Source organism: Pseudonaja textilis, chromosome 3 (genome assembly GCF_049901715.1).
Source record: "Pseudonaja textilis isolate UNSWEBS1 chromosome 3, rPseTex1.2, whole genome shotgun sequence".
In the NCBI taxonomy this organism is placed as follows: Eukaryota; Metazoa; Chordata; class Lepidosauria; order Squamata; family Elapidae; genus Pseudonaja; species Pseudonaja textilis.
The window spans coordinates 131,384,013-131,397,043 of NC_141992.1; the positions used below are offsets into that span (position 1 = coordinate 131,384,013).

At 34.3% G+C, this 13,031-nt stretch overlaps 1 protein-coding gene across 3 annotated transcripts in view; it reads left to right on the top strand.

The window, feature by feature from the left end:
* The window catches only part of EXOC2 (exocyst complex component 2), a 78,306-nt gene that overhangs the window by 13,555 nt on the left and 51,720 nt on the right, over positions 1-13,031 (top strand). For all 3 annotated transcript variants that reach the window (XM_026715034.2, XM_026715035.2, XM_087930775.1), the window contains exons 5-10: positions 2,491-2,604; positions 3,800-3,924; positions 6,799-6,879; positions 10,830-10,975; positions 11,062-11,143; positions 11,766-11,868. In XM_026715034.2, coding sequence (XP_026570819.1) covers positions 2,491-2,604; positions 3,800-3,924; positions 6,799-6,879; positions 10,830-10,975; positions 11,062-11,143; positions 11,766-11,868 — 651 coding nt within the window. The remainder of the gene's footprint in view (positions 1-2,490; positions 2,605-3,799; positions 3,925-6,798; positions 6,880-10,829; positions 10,976-11,061; positions 11,144-11,765; positions 11,869-13,031) is intronic.

Below are 13,031 nucleotides of genomic sequence, written 5' to 3' on the forward strand. Positions count from 1 at the left end.
GAGTTCACAATAGTGAGCTGAGTAATTTTCCTTACTTACACTTCCTTCCTTACATATAATCAAAGATATTTTAAAATATAATTTTAGAATACATCTTTCTTTTATCCTGTGAAGCTAAATTTATTTCACATTCTATAGATCACACTGAAGATACAGTACCATTTGGCACAGATTGAATCTTTTTAGCAGTATAGTTTGCATATCTAAAAGGTTTATTTTTAATGCCTTTGAGAAGGATTTGATTTCATGGTTTGTATTTTATCCCAGTCTTAAAAAAACTTTTAAACCAAACATTATTGCTTTTAAAATATTTTTGAATCATTTTGTAATTGTTGGAGGCAGCATTAGATAGAATGCTTAGCATATATATCTTGTTTGTGAAAAATAAAATAACCTTTGCACATTTCATAAATAGTTATCTCACATGCTTTATTCACTTCACTGTTCTATAATAATTCTATCAGTAATGTAATCTTCATTATTTGTGCTGAGTAAAATGGTGGAATAACAATAAATATTATCCATCCTCATATTGCAGGTATGTTTCATACTTCTCTATCAACAGAAGCATTGATCTTGTTCCATACCTAGAAAGATGTAAATATTATCTGTTACCTGAATGAGAGAGGTGCATCCTAAATATTAAGCAAATGTGTAGAATTGTCACTTAATAGAGAAGGATTACCTTTTTTCTTATGTTATTTTATTTTTCATCTCTTCTTACTGGAAATTATGGGTTAAGGTTTTCTTTGTGTTAGAAGGGCACTGTTGCATGAATAGATTGTTGCTGAATTTTCTAAATCTAGAGTTTAAAATAGGTGTATAAGTAACTAGCTCTATACCCATGCTTCACTTCCAAACTATGTGATCAGCTTAGTTTTGGGGGAGGCAAATAAGGGAGGGTGGGAATTGTGCCTCTGCCTACCAGTATCCATCAATATTCTGGCTAGCGTTCTGTCAGTGTGTGAGAGAGTTGAGGGCTGTTTGGAAACTGAAACAGTATTTGCTGTGTGAGCAAGAAGGCAAGACAGCAAGGAGCCTGGGCGTGGCTTAGCTCCTGTATGAAAGCTGGTTGCTGCTGCGAAATAAATAAGAGAGAGAGAGAGAGAGAGAGAGAGAGAGAGAGAGAGAAATCTGTATATATAAAAGCGAAATACCACTCATACATCATCACAAAATCTCCAGAACCGTAAAGCCTACAAACTTAAAATTTGGCACGTATGGTCCTCTTGGCTTTTAGGTGCTTGCTAAGAAAGGATTTTTCTAAATCAGTGGTCACCAACCGGTGGGCAACGACCCACTAGTGGTCTGCGAGAAAATTTTGGTGGTCCGCAGAGAAATGTCAACCCCAGAGCAACCCCCAGAGCAATTAATCCAGGCTGCGCAGGAACACAAGGCTGTGCCGCCCACATGGCCCGCAGGAACCCTTGCCTCCCACTCACTCCTTACCTGGCAAACTTGCCTGCTAAATTGCTATTTTTCCTTTTCTTTTTTTTCTCCGACCATCAGCTGTTCTGCTGTGCGGGAGATTTAGATTAGCTAGAAAGCAGGAAATCGTTGGATTTCTTGCTTTCTAGCTAATCTTTAGATCTTCGGCTCCTCTTAAAAGCAGAGCCAAACCTTCGTTAGGACTGAAGCTTCTATTTGTCAGTGCAAACTCAGGTAGCCAATAGCAGATAGATATGATCTCTGAGTGAATCTGTGATTCTGTGAGCAACTTAATCTGCCCTCCTGCTTTGCCTGATTTTGGGTAAAAGTTGCTCTTTTTTATATTAAAAATTCAGTATTTACATACATGGTGTATTGTGAGTTAATTTTGTGAATTTGCTTGCTAGCAAATGTTATGAGTTCGCTTGCAAGCAAATTTTATGTGACAGGCTCAGGTAGTTGATGCCAGAAAGATAAATCTCTGAATGAATCTGTGATTCTATGAGCAACTCAATCTGCCTGCCTGCTTTGCCTGATTTGGGGTAAAAGTTGCTATTTTTTTAATAAAAAATTCAATATTTACATAAATATTTATAATATTTACATACAAGCCATGCCCAGCCAGTCACATGACCGCCAGGCCACACCCACAAATTAGGCCACACCCACAGAACTGGTTAAGAAATTTGAATCCCACTCCTGCCTCTGTGTGTTTGTGTGTGTGAGAAAGAGAGGGGGGGAGAGAGGTAGGATCAGATCTCTCTCCCCCTCTCTCCCCCCTTCCTCTCCCTCCCTCTCCCCCAGAGGTATATACCATGCATTATGCCCTTTTAATGCTTTTAAAATCCAGTTCCCCCCCAAATCAGCTCTGTTATTCCAATCCTTATGTTGAGGTGTAGTTAAATCCAGGGGTATTTGTGTATATTGAACTGTGTATGAGAACGCAGCCGTAATGTTTTGATATTTTAATCTTAAGGACAATATCTAGAGAATGCCTCTCCCTATGTAATGACTTACCTTCAGGCCCATCATTTAGTCTTTGTTTCCTATTGACTTATCTAGAGGAAAGATTCCACAGAAAGAGTTGGAGACACTGTTTCCTGGAAAGAGTGCTGATTTTACAAGTGAAAACTTTTCTGCTGCTTGGTATTTAATAGAGAACCATTCAACAGCCAGGTTAGTGTGAATTTTGTGTTAATATTTCTTTTTCATATTTAAGGAGTGTCAGCAATGCGTTTTGGCAAAGAATTGTGGGTGATGTAGCTGCAAGTCAGTCCCTCCGAAACGGATGAGACTTATGATCTGGATTAACTTGGTTGCATTACTTTAAGTGGAAACTACATTCTTCTCATTTAATCTGGGTTCATGTCTCTGCTCCTAATTGTTTTTCAGTGTGGATTTATTGTAAAACACAAAATAAAGAATGCAGGTTTTTAGAAATAGACATCTTTACAATAGGCAGTGCCTTGATATTAGCACATTTTTAAATAGTCCTTCAATGTTTTATTGCTTATTTAGGTGAAAATTTGTATTCTCTATTTGACAATTCCATTGTAACATCCATTATTCTGTAACTTCCCATATTTGAAACCAAAAGCTTTTTTTTTCTCCTGGAATTCAGTCATCTAGACAGTAGCCATAATTCATAATTGGAGTTCCTTGTATATATTTACTCATTCAAATTAAATATCCCTTCTCTTGGTATGTTTGCTGAACTAAATACATTTGTCATTATGACAAGAATAAACAAAAGTACAAGGATAGAAAAGCGAAAAATTAAAAGGCAAAGATCCAATTATTGTTTTAAACCAGTAACAGCAACAAGGCAGTGAGAGATTTGTATAAATGACATTTCAGTCTGCTATATCATTCAGCTGTAGGCGATTTTGTTAATTTGTCTATTTGTCAACTTCCTATTTTAGGGTGAGGGATTCTCCATTTCTCTCTTTCTCTCTCACACACATACACAGTCTCACCCACTCTCTCAGGCAGAAACACATAGAGCAAAAAAGCATTTTAGTGACTAATACAATAACTCTTGTTTCATGCTCATTTAGCAGATACTGTACAAAGCTTTTGTTGGCATGGAGACCAACAATATTCTGCTTTTTCTACCTTTCCTGAATTATTTCCATGTATTCCTTATCTTCCTGAAGGTGGAGTTTTCATGAGTTACCAAACATTAAGATATTCTTTCTCTTTGTATAAAAAGTACATACTGGAATTACCTTGCCTCCACTGGATTGGTGGATTACAGCAAGTCATCATATATTTTCTCTGTTGGGCTTGATATTTTATTAAGATAAATATGACCTGTCATTTCATCTTTATTGTCTGAATGCCATCTGTCTTTTTCTCTTTTTGGTTTTAGCTTTGATCAGCTTAAAATGGCAGTGATAAATCTGAGGAAACAAGCCAACAAGAAAAACGAGGGCAATCTACAGTATGTCAAAGGAGGTCTCAGCACTTTTTTTGAAGCACAGGATGCCTTGTCAGGTAAGTCTCAGGACTACAAAAGGAATCTATGAATTCTAATGGAGTGGAGGAATCTTAGGGGTTTAAATGATATAAGCACAAACGGCAGTGAAAATGTCTGATAAGCTCAATTGACACATCAATTGAGAGGGGAAATTGGTCAGATATTTTATAAAGTACCTGCGATTTACCATTACTAAGGATATGGCTAATTATATTTCTGTACCTGTTTATTCTACTGTGGTGATTGAGTCTTCTGCAATATTGAAGTATGAATCAGATATGTATTTTCTGTGATTAAATACATAAGTAATCCCAAATATTTACAAAATTTTACTAGAGCTATATCAAATTTCCTAAGCAAAAGATCTATACAGTGATTTATCTTAGTATTCAATCTTAAAGGTCAAGAATAGCATAACATTTCCCTCTTTTACATCTGGCAGTGCATAGAATTAGGAGGGCAGATGTAATAAAACAAGAAGTTTATTTTAAACTAATTTTAAAGTTATTTTAAAATAAAAAAATGAACCAATTCTTTCATTATGTTATATACTGAAATGTGAAAATGATTCTCACCCCTTATTAGGTGAGAACTACATTTCACAAAGGAAAGTATTTTTTCAACATTTCTTCTTTTGATGTAGTATTGTTTTATTAGATATCACTACTGTCAGTTATACATAATTTTGTCTTTCGCTTTTCATTAAATTGCATTTCTTTGCTTGACAAGGGTGCTCTGTAAGTCATGTGATCCATGCCTTTTTTTCTAATATCTATTTGTCATTTCATAGGATTTCTAGTTTTATCCAATGTATAAAATGGGCAAATAATGAACAATTTAAACCATTGCAGCTAAAATACCTAAAATTGAAGAATCTTAGATTCAAAGATGGTGTTGTGGATGGATGAACATTCTCAAATGTTCAATTACATTGTGAAGTTGGCATCATCTAACAGCAACATTTTTAGAAAATGCATATCAAGTCTTGGATTGCTCTGTCATTAATGCAGCAATTTCTCAATTTGCAGAAGCTCATTTTCCATTTGAGATTTAAAACAGTATTTTTGAAGATATTTTACATTATAAATTGCTACAGTAGCTTTGAAATAGGAGATCTGATATGATATACAGAAAACATAGCTTTTTGGTTTATTTTTGTTTCATATAATAATTTTTATTCCCAATATTTTTTGGCAATCGGGTTCAAGGAGGAGATCTGAAAAACAAAGCTCCCATTTTCCTGTAACAGAAATTAATGAAGACTTTAACCTGTCTTTGGTGGGAGTGACTTCAATAAGTATTCTTACAGTGCATTGTAATTGAGTACAATAGTCCAGTGACTAAACCAGAAGTTAAGCAAGACTTCCATTGATTAAACTAGATTGCTACAATATTATTTCAGTATCCATCTCAAAGACACAGCTACCTATGGAAATTCATGTACAGAATTCCATTCTTCATATTACTTAAAATATCCCTATCCACGCCTGCCCTTAAATTGTACTGCAGAGTAGCCAAGGAAAATATATTTAGTAAGAACCTGAGGAGAAAGGAAGCAAATAATAAAAGTTGGAATTATTTTCATATGGAAGTTACAGCGAAAACTATTCCTTCCAGATTTTTTGTTTGTTTGTTTGTACATGTACCCGGGGTGGGATTCAAATTTTTTAACAACCGGTTCTGTGGGCGTGGCTTAGGTGGTGGGCATGGCTTGGTGGTCATGTGACTGGGTGGACATGGCTTGGTGGTCATGTTATTGGTTGGGCGTGGCCAACTCAATATCAGTCACATTGAGGCACGCTTCTCCTCGCCTGGTCTCTCATGACTGTGGGGATGCTGCAACAGTCATAAGTGTGAAAAATGGTCATAAGTCACTTTTTTCAGTGCCACTGTAACTTTGAATGGTCACTCCACACAAGTTAAGTACCAGCAAAGGAGGGGGGAAAAACTCTAGAGAAGTTCCAGAGACAGGAATTCTAGTCCTCCCAACAATGTAATAAGGGTTAATGGAGAGGCAGTTTCTGTAATGAACAGCAGAATGTTTCCTTCCTGCCTTCTTACAGGATTAGGCCAGTAATTTCTTCTAACAACTGTTAGAATGTTAACAACCAGTTCTAGCGAATAGGTGCAAACTGGTAGAATCCCACCACTGCATGTACCCCGAGGTAATGTAGGAAGGCCCATAGAGCATCCAAGCCTTCAAGATGACATGACACCTGAATGTTTCAGGCACTTCCAATACTTCCTAATCCCCACCACCAGATGGGTAACAGGCCTTAGGACCTACCTTTGAAATTTTATTTAAATAAATAAATAAAGCAAGCAAGCTAAGGAGTGGGAAATTGGTAGAGTTAAGGCAGTGTTCCCAACTACTGTTTGTGGAGACCAGTGGTTGAAAAAAGAATGGAAAGGGAAATTATACAATAGTGAAATAATAATTATGTATGATTTGTCATATCCCAAAATGCCATGTTGGTATTTCTGACTTTCAAATTAGGCATATATGAACACGGCTTTACCTGCATAATGTAGCATAAAAGTCATTTACTTCTTCAAAGTCAAGTAACCAACAAGAGTTTTTAGCCAATGTAAAACTAGAGCTACTTTAAGCTCCACACAAGAAAGTGAAATATATAGCAGAACTGTCATGGTAATTAGAAGACTAAATAAGAGAACATACTCATGCCCAGATGATTAACTTTACTGCCAAAAGCATAGCATAAGCTTAGCAGCATAGTGAAGTTTAGAAGTCTGGAGGATCTGGCTCTTATCATAATGCCTCTGTCACTAGATCACAAATTATCTTGTAACAAACATGTGCTGTTCAAATCTATGATATATCTCTTTCATCCATTAAAATAGTTGGAATTTAACAAGTTGTTTTATTTCAGCTATCCATCAAAAACTAGAAGCGGATGGAACAGAAAAAGTAGAAGGATCCATGACGCAAAAACTAGAGAACGTTCTCAACAGTAAGTTTTGTACAATGCTACTTCCTTTATTTTAAAAATAATAAAATGGATTTTTTCCCAGCATTTGTTTCTGAATCTTAAAACTATATGAAACTTGATAATTTACTACTTGAATTCTGACAGTGTTGCAGAGACTGATGCTTGAAATAAAAAAAAGGTTTAAAGAGTTCTGATGCCCTGTAGTATTCTGACAGCCTTTAATGACAAAGGGGTAATGTGGGTCTATTTGTTTAAACCCTATCGTTTAAATTGAGGAAATGGATTTGAATAAATGGTGAGTTGAATCTATGTAACTGGTTTTTAAAGTAAAGTTTCCATAGAAAAAGGTTAAGTTTCAAGCAAGATATGATCAAATGCAAATTTAAAGTTTACTTTTAGGGAAAATGGGAGTGTAGAAGATGAATTCAAAGTCATCAGCCTTTTTATTTCTTTAGGCTCATCTATACTGAATTATAGGTTTCAGACTTTTTAATTTTTGCAGCTTCCTTTATAGCTTCAAGAAGTTTTATACCTGACTAGTTATTTAACACATTTAATCCAGTTATTCCTGTAGAACTGTTAAGATATAGTGTTTTTTTTTTAAATAAGCAACTCTTCCATAAATGAAAATAAGAAATTTATCTTTTTAGAATGGCATTTTGCAGATAGATATTTATGACAGATTTTAAAACATTTTTTTCAAATTAGTACTTTTTTAAAATTTTGATGGAGAGTTAATTAAACAACCTCAGAATGGCACATTTGAAAAATAGGAAAATAGCAATGAAGTCTTAGATATACCAGAAAATACATTTTCTCTAATTCACTGTTTTTCTTTGCATAGTTTTGAATATATTAGCTTTCTGTTCAGATTAAATAAAAGCAGCATGTCTCAAACCCAGAAAAGGAAGTGGCTTGTTAATTTTCCCTATACCTTTAATAATTCCATATCGCCTCTAATACTGATCGTTTGGACCCCATTAATGAAGTGGCTGAATTCAGGGAAGAAAATGCATGAAAAATACTAGTGGACAAAACTACTCTTCATAATCATATATTGAGTTCCAGTCTAAAGAAATGCAGAAATTAGCAGAGTTGTGCTCATGTGGAAGGAAGCTGTTTTGGATCTAATCTTCATTCTTGTTCCTTTCCTTTGTATCCCTCGGTGTCATGAAACCCTGTGCAGAAGGACTAAAAGATCCCCTAAGGAACATGACAAGTCCTGAAGGGCTGCAGGGAGAATGAGTGAATTGGCACAAATCCCTGCCTGCCCTGTCCTTTCAGCAGAAGAGCATGCCCCGAATCACGTTTGGCTCTGTGACTAGCCATTAACTTTCAATTGACGCATTTTTTTCCCAGTTTCTGGCAAGGAAGAAAATTTATCTGGAAAAGAACTTTATTTTCCATAGGGCTTGGACTGACTTGACCTTTCTTAGGAAATCAGGTTAATGTTATAGAGAAGGTGTATATAATACATGGGTAATAGAGTCCATCTAAATTAAGTGATTGAATTATTTAAAGTAGCAGCTGTATATAATGTTGGATTTCACTTTGCCATTTAATTCAAGAGACATGAATGCATCTAAAAGAAACAGAATGTGACGGGGAACTGCACTTGTTTCCTTTCAAGAGCTCCACTCTCTCTCCCTCTCTCTCTCCCTCTCCATATACATACATAAGCACCCACTTTTTTTTAAAGAAAGATATTTCAGTGCAAGAAAATGCACGTTGTGGGCATATCCAGATGATTTTGTTAACTTTTTTTCCGGAGAGGAAATCCTAGAGAAGCTATTTTCCTTTATTCTGTTTGTATCCCGATCTGAGGATTCTTTGCCTTAAGGTGTTATTACCAATTTTAGAATATAAGCATAGCCTGTGAAAGAGAGAGAGGGGGGTGGGAATGTTTTTTCTTCTTCATCCTTTTTGTGACATTGTGTATATTATTTGCAGCTTATAAATAGAATTACTTCATTTCAGCCATACAAAATACATGTGTTTTTGTATATCTCTAATTTATCTCAATATTTAGGTGGTTGGGTGGGAAGGGAACATACAACAATAATATGCATATTATTAATTTTTATAGAAGAATAAAGGTAATAGTTTTGAGAATCCTATAAAAAGGTGAAATTGCTATTATAAAATTAACTGAACGGGTACCAGTACTTTTGAAAGAAAGAGTTTTTTTAAAAAAAAATACAAATAACTGTTAATAAAAATTAGAAGAAGCTTTATTTTATCTGAAAGCAACAATAATTTTTACCCAAAGCATTAAACTTTGGAAAAGAGACTTTAGTTAATTATACACTAGGAATATGGTGCATTAGGAAGGTGAATTTTTATTGACTAGTTTTCTTTGTGAACATCATTTTTATTTTCATAAATCTGATAGAATATTTTTCCCCTAATTCCTGGTCTTTTTTACTGGAAGGGTACTTTATACTATTATTAGAAGGATTTTTGCAGATGTTCTTTTTAAAAGCAAGTTCTATGTAGCTTTTAACCTTTGAAACAGTTGGAAAAAAATTAAAAAAACTTAATGCTCTTGAAGTTTCCCAAGTATGATTATTCATAGTTTAAAATTTTTAAAATTAAATAACCAAAATATATCAAATCTGAAACAGTAGACAAATAATGCCATATTATTACTGTTTTTAATTAAATACCTTTTTAAAAGCATTTCTTGACCATTTTAATTATTTTACTATCTCCTAATTAGAGTGTTATTTTCCTTTCACTATTCATGTTTGCTAATCTTTTTCAATCATAAGATATTGAAAATAAAATTATAAGCAATATCATGTTTGAATATCAGGTAACTTTGTCTCCCTCTCCCTACCAAATAAAATGTAGTAGGACCAATTCTCTTGACAAAACAGAGTTACTTGCATTAGGGTCTTGAAACATCAACAGTGTTTAAACGCTATTTAGATATAACAATTATTTTACAAAGGCTACTTTTAACATGAGCAGGCCACCCACAGTGTGACGAGAGAAAATGGCATGCAAGCCACCCAGTGAGACTGATGTAATTTTTTCATCTTTGCTTAAATTATAGTCACTAGACCAGATAATGTAGAAAGTTTTACAGGCAGCCATCAAAAGGGATAGAAACATTCACTTTTTTTCTGGTAAATTAAAGGTAAGTCACAAGTTGGGGGAAAATTAACATATTTGACACATCTTTATTATGAGAAGGAAAGGAAAGGACTTTTTTTGGTGGGGTTTAACTCTGAAACATGCCCATCAAATTTTAAACACTAAATGCTCTTAAATGTAACAAGTAAATGTTTGAATATTTTATTATTTGAATAGTTTAATGCAGAATTTCTCAGTCCTTAGAATCATTCTCACATTCCTGCTTGAAACCATACAGCTCTCCTCAAAATCATGGAATTTGATACAGAGAATAGGGTCAAAATTTGCGATGTGACTAATGGTTTAAATCATTATTTTAACGAAATGTCCTAATGGAGTTCTTCAGTGAAAAAGAATAAAAAGTTCCTTTCAGATATATGTGGCTCAAACGTCACAATATTGGTACTCTGTCTTCTGTATTCAGTGAATTTTAAGTTACTCTGTTCATATCAGTAAAATTAAATTCATGCTTATTTCATTGTGTTCTGTTATGAAAGGAGAATATTACTAATAATCAAATTTCCTACAAGACATAGCTGGAACCATATAATTCAGTTTTGTAGCCAAAGGAAACTCTAAAGTTATGCAATGAATTTCAAGCATTTGCTTCAGGAATGGAAGTTGTTTTAAATGCACTTTGGTTTCTGCCGCGCAAAAAATCTAAGCAACCAATAGTAAATATTGATTCAGAACATTTATAAGCCAAAACATTTCTCATATAAACACTTACCGTTGTTGATGTATGTTTACTTGTATAAAAAGCTTGATAAATTTTTGATTAAATTTAGCAAGAGCTGCAGCTTATCTACTTCTTTGTCTCCTTTTCTTAAAAGGGGCAAGTAATACCGCAGATACATTGTTCCAAGAAGTTTTGGGCCGCAAAGACAAGGCTGATTCAACAAGAAATGCCTTAAATGTTTTACAGCGCTTCAAATTTCTTTTCAATCTTCCATTAAATATTGAAAGAAACATTCAAAAGGTACTAATACTACAAAATGCAAGTTAAAGTATTTTGCCCCAAATTTCCGATTCAAATTTCTTAAAACTTGTTTTTATGTTTTTAAGGGAGATTATGATGTAGTTATTAATGACTATGAAAAAGCAAAGTCATTATTTGGAAAGACTGAAGTTCAAGTCTTCAAAAAATGTGAGTTTGGCATTTTGTTAAATGTGATTTTAATTTTAGTAGGGAATATTCATGAGAGCAAACTCAATTCCTATCTCTGCTGAGTAGTTTTATCTTCTGCTTGTATAGCATTGTAATGTTTGAAATGCTTTCTTAAACTGTGCGTGGCAATGTTTCTGCCTCGGAAATATATATTATTTTGTACTGTGCATAACAAGACTCGTAGCTGGTAATTTTCAGGTTATGTACTTTGTGGATGTATTTTTTAATGAGTTCAAAAATTGCAGTTTGCAGTTTATAAAATAATTCAAGGCATATTTGCTTGGGATAAGGTTAAAACTGAAATTTCTTAGTTTCAAAACAGAAAAAGGGCTGTTGTTATTCTGAAAATATGCATTTCCAGATTGATCAATTAATAGTTACATGGACTTTGAAGTGAATTGAATTATAATATAAATTAAAATTTTCTGACTAAAAGATCAGAGAAATTTAGGAAGACTTGAGAGCCAACAAGTTTGATACTGAAGTAATTTCTTATACTTTGTTCATTTGAATTATAAAGGTTATAAAAATAATTTTATACTTTAGTAATTAATGGCATTCATTCTAGGGTTAATTATGGTGTTGTGTTTTGAAATTGTAGATTATGCTGAAGTTGAAACACGAGTTGAAGCATTAAGAAAACTTCTTTTGGATAAATTACTTGAGACACCATCAACATTACATGACCAAAAACGCTACATAAGGTTACCTTTTTTATTTTATTTTTTAAAAATATGTTCTTTATATAGGCAGTAACATTTCCTTGTTATTATATGAGAAAACATCCTACTAAAGAACAATTAAATATACTGTATATTTTGTATCCAGAATACTTTTCTGCAAACCAAAAAATTCTTTTTATTAATATTGTGAAGAGAACCAAAAACAGCACAAGCTCTCCATTTCAAAGAAGCAGTTGAACTGGCAATTTTAGCTTTTCTTTCTATTCATTCTCAGACTATAGTACTACCTCATACATTGCTTTCAACATTATACACAGTTTTTATTTTATTCCTTTTTTAAGATTTTGAGCAGTTTCTAGAGGCTGTACTACATTACATTATAGAATTTCATTTTCTGTGCATGTAAGACAGGGTTCACTGCTCCATTATATATAAAACAGAAATACCATTTTTATGTTTAATAGTTTAAAAGAATTTGGAGAAAATCATTTTTGAAAATGTGCTAAATTTTGTACGATTTGGGAACTTGTCTCACTGATATAATGCATTCCTTTACTACCATGTTTCTCCAACAATATGGCCTCCACCAATAGGAAGGCCCAGCATGATTTCTAGGCATGAGGTGAAATTAAGCCCCACCCCCCAAAATTAGGGCTATTTAATCCAGGGGACACACACGCACACTCCCCTCGCCGCGAGGCCGCTTCTACTGGCCGATCGAAGTGGCTGGTGACTGCCCTTGGGGAGCTTCCATCGCCTGAAAGACACTGTCTAATGGCGAGGGGACACGGGCAGTCATGCCTCGCCCCAAAGTGGCTGGGGATTCTACCTTCAGGGAGCTTTCATGGTCCGATAGAAACGGCCTGGTGGAGAGGTACGTGCATATGGGCCACTCTAGGTGGGGGAGGAAATTAAGTCACCCCCAAAAAGACGACCTAGCCATTTTTTCGGGAGTCAAAAAAAAAAAAGCCCCGACCTTATTTTGTGAGAAACACGGTATGAGCCAGACTGGAGTCATTGTTCTATGAAAGTCTAGAGCATTTGAACGGTATTCTTTACTTCAATCAGTTTTTCAGTGCATCTCCTGGTATGGGAAAAGAAAGGGACACTCTGGTCTTTACTATGTACTCTTCTGGTCTTTATCCTATTATTAAAAATAATAATGAAGTATGAATTACTGCATT